Raw genomic sequence first — 16,673 nt, 5'->3', positions numbered from 1 at the left:
GAACTGCATACAGCTGTGTACATGGGACATCAAAAGGTTAAACAGGGGCAAAATGCAAGTTTTAGTACATGGCTGTCATTGCTTATACACTGCAATTTCTCTGCATTATAAAAGGCATTGCTGTAGAGATGAATACGGCACTCGGCACTGCGGTGTTCATTATAGTTTTGGCATAGCTTAGAACGTGACAATAAGGCCTGTTGTGGCCTTTTATGTCCGAGTAAGTTGCACTACACTGATTTGTAACACAGTTACACTACACTGATGGCAGACAAAACAAGACAAAAAACAAATTACGCAGACTATTAAATGAAGTTTATTCTTTGAATGAAATGTATACAGTGGAACCCCGTTCATACATTCATTGCTGTTACGTTCTCTTGGCTGCTACGTTGCGTTTATGCTGTCCTAAACCTAAATCCCATTGAATCCCATGTATTATGGTGCAAAGACTCGAATATCAACGAATCAAACCTAATAGTGAGCGTTCAAACAATTTGATTCACAAATCGGATATCTACTGTTAGATTTTTCGAATAAGCAATATATTCGATATGGAGACCCGTGTAGTGCCACATGTTGCGTGTGCCGTGAAGCCCCTTGTGCTTGATGCTGGCCAAGCGAGCGTTTCACTTTGTTTTCGGCCCAAAGGGGTGCCAAGAGCGCCATGGACGGGCCACTCTGGCTGACACGGTAGGTAGGTTTTTTTCCACGTTTACTTGAAAGACCTATCAACGGGGTTATACTCTATATATGTGTACATGTGAAAAAGATGAACGGCATGATAAGAAAGTACAAAGAGCATCACGTGATCAAAACTAAAACGAAAGAATGCAGAAATACACACCAAACTAATGCTTAAGCTTGTCTTAAAAAATCAATGTGCTGTTTGTTTATTTATTTATACATATGCATTTTCAAGCCCCATAGGGATATAAAATTCAAAATAAGTAAGGTAATGAAAATCAACAACAGCAGTGCATAATTTAAGAAATTGAGTGTTCTCGTTGACAAGAGCAAAAGAATTTCGGCTAACACCTGAAGTGGCACAACAGACAATGCTACAACGCACTTAGGAACAAAGATTGAGTCGGGCAGTTAAGCCAGTGGTTCACTAATGCACACTTTATAGCTCAACATATTTGGAACTTGACATGGAATCTGATCAACCCTGCCTTGCCACGCTCTCTTCATATCTTGCCGTCCGAATGTGCTGTGCAGGAGTTGACGGACCAGTTTCGGCTGCAGTACGCCAACCTGTGGCTATCCCTGATCCGGCGGGACCTCGAGTCCCTGGAGCACTGGGGTAACCAGCTGGGTGTCTCGGGCGAGCTTTGGAAGATCTTGTCGTGCATTGTGTCGGGCCGCTCATGGAAGTCCATCACTCAGGGTATCGACCGCCAGAAACAGACCCAGGCAGAGGTAAGTGGGCCGGGGTTGTTTGACGAGGACAAGTGGATTGCACACGGCACTGCAGGGCAGATGCAGGAACATTGAAGGAGTACTGATGGGAAAATTTGGTGTCCCACTTTTTAAAGAACCCCTCGCCAGGTCTGGTCATTTTGAGCTGACAAGCGCAGTGCACACTATGCTCACTAACGATCGTGTCTGCTAGTATTACATTGCTATGCGCTGCGGAAAGAGCTGAAATTTCGCAACGAAACGCCGTTTGCCCTTCTCCTCCTGGGCGCCACACTCCCAGCTGGAGAGTGACGTATATATCGCAAGTGCGCTGCGTACATCGTCGTGCTCTGACGTCACTCTCAGTCACACGTGACTTCGAGAATTATTCAAGGTAACATCAGTTATAGTAAAACCTTGTTAATTTGGATTTCACATGACCGAAAAATATGTCTGAATTAACCGAATGTCAGATTATCGAGGGTATCAAGAAAATGATAAACAAATGCTTACTACGTTAAAACGCTTTTATTTACTGAATGAATCACCAAATCCTGTTTCTATTCCCGCAAAAGCAATGCGGAAGCTGCAATTCTTGTCATCTCGTGACTGAGTGGCTCTCGCAGTGGCGAAAACCTCGCGACTTCCTTCACAGCGCGGCCACAGCACGCATCTTCATCTCACACACGCATTTGACTACCGTGCACACATCCCAATTATTTTGTCGCCAGGTTGCCACCCATCGCCGTGTAGATGGTGCTCTTCATCCTCGACAGCTTTGCACTGAGTAAAAATGAAACTACTGTCGAGTTAACAAGGTTTTACTTTATTTGTTTAATCTGTTGATTCAATAGATGAATTAAAGTTTGGAGAAATAATAAAACATACAAACCAAATGTCTGCGTGCCCTCATTTTACTTCATAGTGTAGCAAGAAAGATGCACTTTCGTTTGATCTGCTTATTCACATGTTATATGTGATCGCGTGTGCACTCCATGAGACTGTATCATTTTCTACCATATTCCAGCGCGCGGTCATGCTCTGTAATCCGTTTGTGTCTACCTCAGTGTTCGTGTGTCAAGTTTTCTCAGGCACTGCGCACAAAATTGTGCGCTGCACGAAACGAGACAAATGCAACAGCTCGCGCATGCGACCGCCAGTGAAAGTGCGCCTCGCAGCAGAAAAGCGAGAAGGGAGAAAATAAAATAATAATGTGTAATAATATAATAAATAATAACGTATGTGTCACGCGATCCTCCAGCTCTGGTATGAGAGGACACAGGGAAGGAATTTCGCTTGCAGAGGCTAGACAGGGGCAAGTGGAAAGAATGACTTCGTTGGCGGTGACGCTCACCTCCTGAAAGCATGGGTTCGCAGCTTTTAATTATTTCTATCTCGGCTATTAAATGACTAGTTTGATAGACTGTTGCAGTAGAACGCTCCCTAGAGCGCACCTCACAACTTCCAGTGCATAAGCAATATTTACTATGTGGCCGGGTGAGGGGCCCTTAAAGGGGAGATGCGGCTTTCGCATCGCCAGAAATGGCCAACAAATTGATTTTTTGAACATCACATATTCAGTTTCTATAACTCTTTTTCTGATTTCAAAATATCTTGCTGAAAACCAAGTAGAAGTGCTGTAAAAAAAAATGTCTCGTCAGAAAGTGCATTTCTCTATCTGCAAATTTGCTGCTTGAGCTATCTGCTTCATACAGAAACAAGCACACAAAAAGCAAGTGATTGAAAGTTATTTTGGAGTCTCTGATTGGCTGTGCCCGCCATGTGACTCCAGTGCGCTTCGCCATTGGTCTGGCGCTCGCTCCATAGGGGCGGTGTTTGCTCTCTGCACGGCCTCGCGAGCTTTCGACGTCTCGACGTCTCGACCACTGTAACCTTGACGAGTGCAAAAACGGGCGTATGCAGACATTGCAGAAGCGCTGTTGATCCCTCCGTTTCTGGACTTCTCAGATCTGCGGATAAGCATTCTGAGCATCAGCGATGCGGACTTGGCAATCAAGCACATCACACACACCCGGACTTCCCGGACCTGCGGCTTAGTATTTCGCACATCGGCACCTCGAGCTCCGCAACCAAGCACATTGCCCACAGAAGTCAGGCATTTATTTATTTATTTGTTTATTTTTCTTGGTCAGAGTTATTTGAGCTACATACAGGTCGGAACATTCTCGATTTTTTTTTGCTTAATTATTTCAATTTCACACCCAAAGTGTGTGTCATATCTGAAAGTCCCAAGCAAAATGAAAATTGCTAAGTCAAGTTTTTATGCTTGGAGGAAAAAAAAAATGGGGGTGGGGAGGGGACCAAGAATGTCACATTTAGCTATGCTCACAATATTCAACCAATCCTTCGCTGCATTCTGTAAGCTTTTCAGGCCCTCGCAAGGTTCAAACGAGAAAAAGTTTGTACAATACAATGTTCTCAAAGCATGGCAGCTGGTGCAAACATTAGGCCGCACAAATAAACCTCCACATAAATGCTGGCTTGCAAGGTATGCATGTTTCAGCTGCGTTGCTGCCTTTGTGCCAGGGCCTTTCTAATGTGCAGCTAGCTCCTAAGCCATAGTCTAGGAAACAAAATTCAAAATGCTGCTGAAAGTCTTTGTTTAGTCATCTGGTCATTGCTACAGAAGGACAAAAATGCACAATTGAATGCCACAGAGACATTACGTGAGTGATGCTAACAGGTAAGCCTCCCTGTTCCACTATAGATAGCCTTCAACGAGGCAGTATGCAAATACAGTTCTGGGACCCGCTATGCTTTTGTGGGATATTGTGCAGCATTTGGTCTGCAACATGGCCAGCATGCTCTTCACAGAGCAGCAGAGGAGTAGGTCTTGGGGTCAAAAAAGGGCAAGCAAAGCCTTTCAGGCTAAAGGCAAAACACTCAAGACCCGCATTTGATCGGACATTAATGACTACAGCCCAGGTGCCTATTGATAACTTAAAATCTATAATACAACTTTCAAAGCCGATTTTTCAAATCTGTTTTTCTTGCCTCCTGGTCAGATTGTCCCGCTGATTTCTTTGCGACTGTTATGTCTGTTTAAGTTCCGTTCTTCTTTACTGTGTTCTTTGAAGTGCAGTTCAGGGCGTGACATTCTTGCTTTTCTAGTACAGCTAAACCTCAATATAACGAAGTCGGTAAAATCGGCAATTTGCTTCGTTATATCTAAATTTCGTTGTATTGAAATTCCACCTTTTATGTAAATAAGTAGTCACCGGTCGATTTTTCTTACATGGAAATGGGCTGCAAGATTTCAGAATTATCGAGTAATCATAAAAAAAAGCAAGTTTGAATGGGACAACAATTCATTTTGTTGATTTTGGGAGTCGGCGATGAGTGATACGGTCGACAATATCTTCACACGTCGGCGGTGCGAATTAAGTGATGAAGGCAGCCACGCTTTCGCTTACACTCCGCCCCCGCGGCTGATAGCATCATCCGCACTGGGATGACTCTATCATTAAAAATGCCGGCAGCAGGGAGCGAAGGCTTCGTCTGCCTCTCGTTTCAATGGGTCTACGAAACTCGAGATTACGCAACCTTCAATACTAAACGCGTGGGAACACAGCTTACTCGACGTCACGCCGTCTAGGCATGCCCACTTTTTGCACACGCGGCAGATTATGTCTAAAGCAGGGTGCACGGCTGCATATGCACTCAGCCGCGCTTACAGTCATGGTCAGCCAGGGCCGAGATGCGCTCCAGAAATCGAGACGCACGCCTACTTACCCCCCACTAACCCACTCTCCCCCTGTCCCCTCACGCGTGCTTGACCGCGTTACCTTGAGCTCGCTACAAAAAAATTGGTAAATAGAAACGTTGAGATGAAACGTTGAAATTTCTATAATAACATCACAGAACATTACATCTGCAGAATGCTACATCTGCCCAATTTTCATCAAAATGCATGAAGAAATAAGGAAGTTGATTTCAAAAGCCACGTCTCCCTTTAAAGAAATACAGTCAAAGTTTGTTAACTTGACCCTGACGGGATCGACGGTATTGTCCAAATTATTCTGCAGGTCAAATTAAACAAGAGGTATAAAACACGCTGAAGCACACCGCTGATTCATGTAGCAGTATTTGCCCGACTTGAACACACCTCAGAATTGAACGCGTACTCACTTTCTATGTGTTAAAAATAGAAAACTAATGTAGAAATGACACTAGAACTTCTAAACGAAACATAAATCAAACACACACTCAATTATATTCAGCATGAAAAATGTGGCATGTCTCTGACTCTGGCAATAAGAAGTAAATAAAGCCAGCAAACTTTGCCTTACCAGAGCAGAAATTTATTTACAGCTAATCTTATAATTCAATGTCATATCTTTCAGACAGCAGTTTATCGATGTCTATGAACCACATGTCGCCTGTACGACAATTGGACGTTGGATATTCTGTATTTAACAAACCACTTTTACAATGTAAAAGTCTCGAATGGGATGGTAGCGCTTGTCTAGACTGACAGCATCGATAGTTCATCGTGCGATGCATGCAATTTTCTAGAATGCAACAGCAGGTGATGTGGCTTCGTCACACACCTCATGAATGAGGCGCCGATGCTGGGCCAAATTCCAAAGCCGACTTATCAGCTTCCGAAAATAACCCCACGAAAGCAAGTACAATTAATAAGGGGCCCTCTGGTGCACCAGCGAACACCGGTTGTGGTCCAAAGACCGAGTCGAAGCCCACCGTTGTTGAAACACAAAAAAAAATATATTCTTTAAACAAGGCAGTTACATACACACGTGCACACTTTGGCTAGACACATCACAATGCAATTCAGATGGGTGTTAAAAAAAAACACTGGAAAATAATTAACACCAAGCACTAAGAGTTTATTTATTGTTTTTTTTTATTTATTTATACATACTGCAGCCAAACTTTGGCTATAGCAGGAGTAGGAAAAAGAACAATCAATTTTACATATACATTACAACTGTAAAATAGCAGTGAGAAATCCATCTAAAAGGCATTTGCGCACATTTCCGGGCAAAGCATTTCAGCACTGAATCGTTTGAGGGAAACAACTGTACAAGAACAAGTCTGAACAAGAACTATACAGAACAATATTTGGAGCATGATATTGTCGAGTATTCGAGGGGGCTGAAAATGAAATGTAATCTTGAGAAGAACAATGTGGTGAATTTACATAACTGTGGAAAAACTTTAAACAATCAAAGTGGCGACGTTTATGAAGTGTGATTAGATTCAAGCCAGAAAGGTTGGAAGAGGGTGAAAAATATGTATCATAATGACGACAGATGAACCTAACAGCTTTTTTCTATACTGACTCTAAAGCCTTGATGTCTTTCTTATGATGGGGATTCCATGCGATAGAGGCGTACTCCAATATCGGACGTATTAGGGCTATATAGGTTATCACCCTAGTGTATTTTGGTGCAGAACAGAGCGTGCGCTGCAAATAACCAAGGCGTCGAAGGGCTTTTTTGCATGTTAGTTCAATATGCGGAGACCAAGACATATTGTGTGAAAAAAGAACTCCCAAATATGTATATTGGTCAACTCTGTTTAGGGATTGATTGTTAAAAGAGTATACAAAATGAGATATAGAATAACGCCTTGAAAATGATAAAAGGACAGTTTTACTGAAGTTGATGGTCATCTGCCATTGGTTTGCACCAGCTGCAAAACCTTTCAAAACGAGTGTTTAGAGCGACATGATCAGATTGACATTTAATGACACGATATATGACACAATTATCAGCATATAAGCGAATTTTTGAGGAAAGTTTTTGAGGATTTAGTTCAACACGTACAGCACAAAATGAATACGAACACAAAGTGTCCACTCGTTTTCACCCATGCTGGTCTTGAGCAGGATGATCTCTGTAGCTTGAGGCACTCGAAGAAGGAACTTCCGGAAATGCAGACCCTCGATGAACTCGTTGGTTAGATGGCCGGGGAATCCCCTTCTTCCACAGATGGTCAGTTTTCATGTCATATCTCCTCACCGGCGCGGTCTGAACCTCCTTCTGATTCCCGCAAGGCGTTTTTATTGCCTTCGCCGGCGCTTCTCAAACCTTTCGTCGTAGTAGTGATGCCGTTGCATGGACAAAGCCTGGGAATCTTCTAGACATTTCTCGCGTTTTCGGCTGCGGCCGCCAAAGTCTTTGAGGAGGGTGGTGATTCATCTGTTGGCGCACGCTCAGACTGTCGCCGTCCTCCTCTCTCTCGGCTCGCCGGGTGACAGGGTGTTTCGGCGCTCTTTCTCCTCTTTCTCGATACCGTAGCCTTTGCGTATCTTGTTGAAGCTTCTAGTTTCCATTGATCGTGTCGGCTGTCTGTGGCGTATGCACTCTCTCGCTCTGTCGAAGCTGCCATGAGGCCGACGTGCTTTTTCGCTGGCTTGCGTGACATGCGGCACATGCTTTGATTTAGCGCACTTTTGTGACAGATATGTTGCTGCTAGCTTAGCATGTAAAATTACCTATTTTTGGAATGAGCTTTCATAGTCAAATACTGAAAGTAGCACGTCCTTTTGATGCTATGCACCCACTACGCGATAGCTAGTGTCGCCATCTTGTGATGGCAATGGCGGTGATGCTGACTAGGCTGGGTTTGATGATACGTTGTTGAGAATGCTGTGAACAGGCTTTAGGTTTTGTATCTGATTGCACCATGTAGGCAATTTGCAAGCCATTTTTCTTGGGATGTAAAAAGGCGTGCATTAGAATCGGGTAAATACTGTAATCATTCATTGTGAGCTACACTTTCACTTGAAAATCTTACTAGGGAAGACAGACAGTGGGAATTTTTGCAGGGAGAGACGTATTTTGATGCATTCACTGACCCTTAAGCTCAGCTAAGACAGATGCTGCCGCTAAAGGGGTCACTATTGGGGTCAGGTGCATGTGTGTCGACAAGTCAGGTTTGAATTATCCACCGGAGGCCAATTTTGGGATAGTAATAACAAAACTTTGGGCTCAATTAACTGAAGTCTACGATACTGTATCCTGCATTTTTTTTTTTTTTTTTCGGAATTTCTCGGGCCAGAAAATTTCTCGAATGCACAAAACAAACCTTTTCCTGATTTGCAAACACACTTCTCCACATTGCTCATTTTCCCCAATAATGGCTGCAGTGATCATGGTTCAAATGAAGACAGTGTGCTAGCTGCAGGTACTAGGGCTTGTCTCTTGCACATGGTTTCATTACGAGAGTCATATTTTCATGTCCGACAAGAAAACTGTGCTCGTGCACACTGATTGGAAAAATGTCTACACCACCATTAGCTTGGTAGACTACCTGGTGGGAAACCTAACCTTAGAATTATCAACTGGGTCCAATATATGTTGTGTTAAATGCGACCATTTCAAAATGTGTGCCAAATGCAGTGCAGCTTTTTAGTGTAGGGCATGTTTACATGCGTACTTGTAGACATCATGAATATATACTGGTGTTGGTCAGTAGTACCTATCAAAGAAAAATTCACAGGGTCTTTTATGTTATCCCTAAGACGACTTGAAGGCGAAAGCCCAAGTGCTGATGCATTAAAGGCGGACACATGACGTACACATCCCTCTTAATTCGCTTACTCATCCTCCTAATTTGATTATTCACTTAGTTATCCTCCTAATTCACTTACTTACAGAAGACGATTACGACGGTGACCCTGCACACCATCAAAATTGTTGTGTGAGTGTTTGCATATAGGTAAGACACGATGCCGGGTTGGTGTAGTAAGTTACTGAGAAACCCGACGTCAATCCGAGCTTTTCTTGACATGTTTTTACTTTGCTTACTCATAGAAGACAATGATGATGGTGACTCGCACACCATCAAAATTGTTGCGGGAGCATTTGCATATAGCTAAGACGTGATGCCGGGTTGGTGTAGCATGTCACTCAACCCGGCAACGGGGATATGAGCCATTGATGATGGTAGTGTTTGTACCTTTCGTGTCATCGATGCGTTTTTGCTCAAGGACATTGAAGGTCAACTAACCGATGAGACATATGAAGCTTTTGCCTTAATAAAATAGAATAACCACAGGCACACACAAGGGACAGAAGTTGTGAAAAACAAACACTGCAATATCTATACAGTAATTTCCTGCAAGCCGACCATAGTTAAGCCAACTTTTGGATAAGCTGAAATATGCCAGTGCTTGGTTGGTGTTTTCTAGCTGCAATGTTAAAAAGAATTTAGTTAAATGGGAACATTTCTGCTCGAGGATTTCAGCTAACCTGAATTTTTTGAGCATCAGCCAACCCTGGCCTGTCTCCAGTGCGGTTACTGAAAACTGCCGTGGTTGCGAAACCAGCTCATACTGGTGTAGTCTTGTTGAGGTGGGAGCAAAGTGCTAACTGTGGAAATGGGAGCATAAGTATGAAAAGCACAATTTTCTTGGTGCTGCAAGGTCAGCATGAGTCAAATATGTTACTGATGTGGTGAGCGCAAGGTGGCACGTATTGTGTGTCTGCAGTTGTTGGGCATCTTGTTGAGCGTACTGTGGAGCTGCTTCGATGCTCTCCTAACCACTGGACCAATCGCGTGTTTTCATCCGTCTCTCTCTCGCGGCCCTGTCCTGAATCGCAGGGTTCTGAAATCAAGGAGTTTGCAAGCCAGCACTTCCCGCTCATCTCCCAGATCCTGGGGATGGTCCCTCGGCAGATGCTGCTCATCTTCAAGACCAACGACCTGCTGAGGGGCATCGAGACCAGCCTTGGTCGGTGGCCTTGTTACTCGGTTCAACTTGTATGAAGATTGGTAGAACAAGGAATGTTGCTGGAGCCAACGTTTTAACAAGGGAACATGTCATTGCTCTGACAAAGACAAATCCCCTTGTATAAACTAAAGCCCCTCCATACACAGCCCTACCACAACCCTACCCTCCTCCTCCTCCACGCTCATCCTTCGCTCATCTCCTCAGCTTCTGGTTCTAAGCAAAAGCGAACTCACTGCCATTTGCTACTGCAGCTGCGTAGAGGAGCGAGCATGCAGCAAGCAAAAATTAAAGAACCTTAAATATCGGAAGCAGAACTACCGGAAACGGAAACGCAGGAAGTAGAAATTGCAGAGGCGTAGCGGTTGTGAGGGACAAATCAGGGAAAAGTGGTGCATATGAAAGGTTGACGCTACTTAGCAATAGCAGTGGTGGCACGTGGATGGAGGGCCTTTAGTTAAAATGTTGGCTTCAGCCACATTCCTCGCTCGACCACAGTTAATCACTTTGAGTCCCAATATTCCTTAGAACGTCCATCTTGTTTGTATGTCTACTTCCATAAGTCGCAATAGGAAAAAAAAAGAAAGACAGAGGAAGCCGGGATTAGGGTAATAATTTCTCATGTGTATTGCTCTGAAGCCGACTCCTTAGAGGCCGTAGATTTCTCTTGAAAATAGCTTTGTTCTGCTCAATTTCTTCAAAAGTAACAGTTCGGAGATCTCTGTTTAGTCTCCGATTGCTTCTGTACGCTCACATTGAATGCTCTGAAGCAGGTGCACAGAAGCTGTGAACTTGTGTTGAAGAACCTACTAGGTATTTGTGAAATGGCCAAATGTTGGACACCAACTTTCTTGTTGCAAAGCATGATGCTCTTGCACTTAGAATAGTGGTTTTCTTTCAGAAAGTTAAACCATGTCGACATGCGGCATCAGTGGACACGCAGCCGCGTGAAAAATGACATTGGCTTAGTGCGCAAACTTGTGACCGCAAGACAAAATGTGCCCCCAGGCAATGGTAGTGATATACAGTAGAACCTCGTTCATATGTTTTATAAACAAAAATGCGAGAATAAACATAACCGGGAAATCGTATGATCCGAAGGAACTAAATAATTCGGCAGACTCAACTGTACTTGACATCTACAAAATGTGAAGCGTTGCCCGAAGTGTTGCAGCACGAGACATTAACGTGCAACAATTGGTGGTGGCAACGATTGGCAAGCTTATGTTCGCTCTACTCAAATTTGGCCTGGGTCAGCTGCTTCTTTGGGTGTGCATTTTGATGGGAAGTTTTTACATGCCCATGCAGCGGCAATCGTTGCAGCACGAGATGTGGACGCACTCTCGTGGTGCCCAACCGACCCGAGATGTGCGCCGTCATTTTAAGACGGTGATGGGAAACAAAAACAAAATAGAGCTGGTGGGTGTTGGAATACGGATGCTGTCAGAGAAAACATGATGCTCACTTTGCACTGCCTGCAGCAGCAAACTGCAGCGTGTTACCGTTATCACCTATAAAAGCATTCAGTACGCTTACCACGCCACATGCGCTGTGAAACAGATAGGTGAAAACGCTTATCGCAATGGGTTGGCGCTGGTTTGCAGAACGATCACATTTTGGAGTCTACGTCATTCAGTGTAAACTTGCCACACTTAATTGCCTTATTTTTCAGAAAAAGTGTAAATTTGCCTTCGCTTATGGGGATGCGAGCTATTGTCGTGACAGCGTAAGCATAAACTTGTGTCGCTGCCTGTTGTCAACTGCAGAAAACAGCGTTTCAGGGAGGACTGCCGCATGTTCCAGGAGCTGGATGTATGGAACGTGCGGCAACCCTCACTGGCCGGCTGCTTTCTGTAGCTGCGAGCAGGTGGCGGCTATGGCTGCACGTGGCTGTCGGTGTGGCTGAGCCCGTATACAGCCTACTCGCCTAATTTTGGAGGTAATCTGCTGCGGTTTGCAAAGACTGGGCAAGCTGACATAGCATGGTATTGTGCGCTGTCTTCCTGCACGTTTATAATGAAGGTTGCGTAACCTCGAGTTTTGGAGACACCTTGAAGTAAGAGGCAGACGAAGCATTCACTCCCCCCCCCCCCCCACAGGCACTTTTCATGATAGCGACATCCCACAGCAGGCGACACTACCAGCCGTGGGGGAGTAGTGGACGCAGAGTGGCTGGCTTTGCTTTATACCGCCCATGTGAAGATGTCGTCGACATGGCACGAAAGTGTATCTTTTATTGCCGGCTCTCAAGTTCAAGAAATTGCTTTTTCTGATTTCCCAATAATTAAGAGAATTTCGCAGCCCCTTCAGTGCAAGAAAAATCCATCAGTGACTCTACATATTTGTATAAAGGACCGAATTTCAATGTAACAAAATTTCTATATAAGGAAGCAAATTGCCGATTTTACCAACTTCTTTACATCGAGGTTTAGCTGTATTATGGGACAAGATTACATCAAATAATGCATTGCAAAGAATTGAGGGCACGAATATGTCGCAACTAGTATAGCATCAGGGCTATTAACACACTTGACTGGGTTCAATTGCACAGTTGCTTCGTATACCGTAAAAAAAACTTAATTCGTAAATATTATATAATTTATAAATTTGTTACCGGCTATAACACATATACTGATGTTCACCACGACTAATAATGTGTTGGCAAAAATATGTCCACTGCACTGCCTTCAAGGAAATTAAACCACCTTCACTAGGACAGGCGATATACTTGCTTATACAGTTGCTTGCTCATTTTTCGGACACTTGATCTTTTCAAAGATGCTTGAGTAGTTAACCACGTCCAAAAGATTACATATCTTTGTGGCACTGTCTGGAGACACCTTCAAAAATCGAAGTGTGTGGCAGCTTACCTATCTTATCGTAGTTTACTGCAAAGATGTTCCTTTATTTGTTTTTTGATTAGCTGGTCGGGGTGAACGCTTTATTATTGGCAGATGTCTTACCTCTCTGCCTGTCTGGCCATTGGTGGAAAAACAAAATGAAAGGTGGGGAATCAATAAGTGGCACAGAACACAGCACTGCTGCATCTCTGCTCACTGGTGTCTCGTCTTTTGTTCTTTTTTGGTGTCGTGAATCCATAGCGACAAGCTCAAGTTCCAATGGTGCTGTCTTTGGTGTCATTCAGGGACACGAGGTGCAGCCCGGTCGTTCATCACCATGTCTCGGTGCTGCGTGCGTGCCGTCTACGAGGACCAGCTCAAGCACTGTGCCAACTGGTGGTGCAGAGTTGTGGTGGTGGTGCGCGCCTGCTTTGCACAGTCAGCCATCACCATGTACCAGACATACCTTTGGCTCAGGACTAAACCACTCGTCGGGAGGCTGCTCAGGTCAAGGGACTTGGCGTGAGGCTCGAGTGAAGGATATGCGAGTTCCCGATATGCTGTGGGCCCGACTGGTTCGGTCCGGATTCTCCAGAATCAACATGAGAATCTGGGAACGAGGAAGAACACCTGTTCTCGGGGAAAACGTGAACACGGGTAGGGGATCCTGATGCCCGTGTGCTTATCATAGGACACCTAGAAACACGATATATTTTCTCTTGAAGAATCTCATCGCATCTGCTGTTACTGTGGTTGGTGCTGCTATGACGCAGCAACTTGCTGTGAAATGCAAGAAGCGTGGACGAGCTTAAGACTCTTAGTGCAATCACACGTTTGGCTCCAAAGCAGTCCACTGGAATGGGAATACTCGAGGCGTGCAACATCATTGCTCTTTGTATCAAACTGTCAGGAGGTCATCTACCTCTTTCTGAACTGTTAGTGTACTGAAGTCTTGTCACAGCTTACGCTGGGTCACAACAATGTATGCAGTGCTTAAAGTCTGGCTCCATCAAAGGGGGGTCTCCAGTGATTCGAGCATAGGTGGAGAGCGAAATAAAGTGGCAGAGAGAAAAAGCAGCTGATACCTTGTTTGACACATAGTTTTATACAAACGGGCAAAATAATTTTTAAAGGTGTTTTCTTTTTTGCTCAATTTATGATGCACACCTGAAACAAGCGATCCCCACGCTCTGCCAGTGGGCTCGACGGTATTTGACCTAAAACAGCTCACAGTGAAACGAATTGTCTACACTTCTAACATGTAATATTATTTGCAAAACCACTATTTTATAGTAATCGCAGCATCAAGGACAAAGGTAGCGTTTCTGAACAGTCTCGACGGTCTGGTGCGACAGAGGCTTTGTAAAACTAAGTAAATGTTACTAAAATTCTTGCCAAGAAATGTGCTTGAATTACACTTTACACTAAAAATGCGAGAATTAATTACCCTTTATACAAACAATCAAGAAAGCGGGGTAAATATTAATACAATTGCTCTGCAAGTGAACGAAATGAAAATTAATAAAAAAAATTATCAGCCATTCCACTCTGTGAAGGTGGATGACCAGCGATGCTGTTTCGCACACTACACAGAGGTGACATAGAATTTTAAACAAAGGTACGAACATATTTATTGTCCTGATCGGTGGTCATCGTGATGATAGGTACACTCACACATTTGTGTATCGCCTCTGTTATTAAATGCGTCCGTAATGTAAGACAATGATGGCTCATACCATCTTAAGCAACGGCTCATACCCCCATAAACACGGCCTCCCCATTACGATGACAGAAGAGAAGTGAAAATCTATGCTGGAATGATAAGTGACGATGACTAGGAATGCGGGAGCAGTGGCACAAGTGTGTTCGCACTGAGGGGTGCCAATGAGCCAGCTGTAGAAGAAGACGATGACGCTCGAGCCATTGCTGATGATGATAGTTTCTGTACACAGATGCCACGAAACCCCGGATCTTAGCCAAATACAGCTTCGCTGTAAAAATATTACAAGAACAAAAAAGAAGTCTAGCGAGGGGAGTCTCAGATCCCGTGTCAATACTGGTGAGGGGTATGATACCCCTCGAGACCCCCCTGACTTTAAGCACTGAATGTGTGAAACACACTTACTTTAGTGCCTTGGTTGCATGGCTCTGAAATGCTAGGTTTGAATGTTCTGGAGTGACTTTGCAAACACATTGCAAGGCCTGCATGCTTGTGTTGCAGACGGCTGTTGATTTTTGGCCAGAAGTGTTTGCCACGCGAAGAAAAACATGCACCTGTCATGTTCTTGTCTGTTAGCATTGTCCTCTTGTCTGCAGCTCTTTTTATTTTTATTAGCTAGCTTTCAATTTCATTTCTGGCAGTGTTGCTGTCACACTACAGGAAAAAAAGTACATGTAAAATGTGTGTGCGTTCCTGGTTTCTTTCGAAATCAGTTGACTGAGGTACAAGGTTCTGGAAGCTGTGCTGTTTGCAAGTAACTCCTTGCAACAAATTTTAAGTGCCTTCACCCTTTTTGGTGCTGGAAGCTCTAGACTACTTAGAATTCTATGAAAATACAGTGCTCAAACTACTTTTGCTTTCTCTATGCTTTATGGCTTGATTGAGAGTGAACATGTCACAAAATGGAATAACAATGCAGGTTATTAGTGACATGTATTGAAAGAAACAGAAAAATATTTAAGCCATTGAAAGTGCAATTTGCTACGGATGTGCAAATACAGAATAGTAGATTTCGAGTCAAGTATTGAATTGAAGCAAGAAAAAAAAAAGCTGAATATCAAATCGAATTGAATGTCAGAAAATTTATCACAAGGTTATATGCTTATAAATTTTTAGCAACAAAATGCAGTGTTGCACATGCTTGGGAGGCTACTCGTAATATGTAACAAGAGTATTGCTAGCTATCAGTGACTTTGGTACCTAGGAATCGAGATTTATAATATGCTCTACTCCTATTAAATGGAACACCAAATTAGGATTCCAGAAGTGATAACTCAGCTCGTTACGAATATCAGGGAAATATTTTTTATCGATAGAATATCTGTGAAATACAGTTAAACCTGCTTATAACGAACCACTATATAATGAATTCCTGGATATAACGAAGTTTTTATATTCCCCGCCGTTACTCCATAGAATCACATGTATTTGAGACCTCTAGGTAACGAAGTGGCAGCGGGAGACCCCCTCGAAATAATGAATTTTCCCTGCCAACAACCTAGAGATTTCGGCCCAAATTTTGTCATTTTTGCGCTAGCAGCAACCGGAAGCACCTTCTCCGCCGTGACGGAATGCGAAGTGGCGGCGTTGCGCTTGGCGCACTCGAATTCATGGTGACTGCAAGGCGAGAGCGAGCGCACGTGTGCGTGTGTATGAGCGTGCGTGAGGCGGGCCTGCATCCCTCGACCCGGCGATCTTGCCGCGGCGGGCGTGACCTTTTCCCCTCCCTTCATTCAAACCTGATCCCGCCGCTCGCTGCAGCTGGCCTAGCCCGCCAAGCCGGCACTCTCCGTTCCCAGTTGATGTTGCCGAAGGAAAAAAAACATTTTTTGTTTTTCAACGCGCTGGCACTCTTTGGTTACTGCGCAAGTCTCTGCGCTTCACTTCACTAACCTGACACTAGGTGACACTATACGACGCTACGACGCCATCATGTCGCTCGCTCTTCGTTTGCGACGCCTCACGCTTGTGCGAAACGACACGCGGCCATGCA

The 16,673-nt window shown here is 44.1% G+C and overlaps 1 protein-coding gene across 1 annotated transcript in view; it reads left to right on the top strand.

Moving 5' to 3' along the window:
• Window positions 1-16,452, top strand: part of LOC119458578 (aarF domain-containing protein kinase 1-like) — a 63,162-nt gene extending 46,710 nt beyond the window's left edge. Inside the window, exons 9-11 of the mRNA XM_037720417.2 lie at window positions 1,222-1,422; window positions 9,994-10,123; window positions 13,266-16,452. Coding sequence (XP_037576345.1) covers window positions 1,222-1,422; window positions 9,994-10,123; window positions 13,266-13,486 — 552 coding nt within the window. The 3' untranslated portion in view covers window positions 13,487-16,452. The remainder of the gene's footprint in view (window positions 1-1,221; window positions 1,423-9,993; window positions 10,124-13,265) is intronic.
• The last annotated feature ends 221 nt before the right edge of the window (window positions 16,453-16,673 follow it).

The sequence above is a fragment of the Dermacentor silvarum genome, chromosome 7 (genome assembly GCF_013339745.2).
Source record: "Dermacentor silvarum isolate Dsil-2018 chromosome 7, BIME_Dsil_1.4, whole genome shotgun sequence".
NCBI classification, from domain to species: domain Eukaryota; kingdom Metazoa; phylum Arthropoda; class Arachnida; order Ixodida; family Ixodidae; genus Dermacentor; species Dermacentor silvarum.
This window is presented reverse-complemented; position numbering and strand designations above follow the sequence as displayed.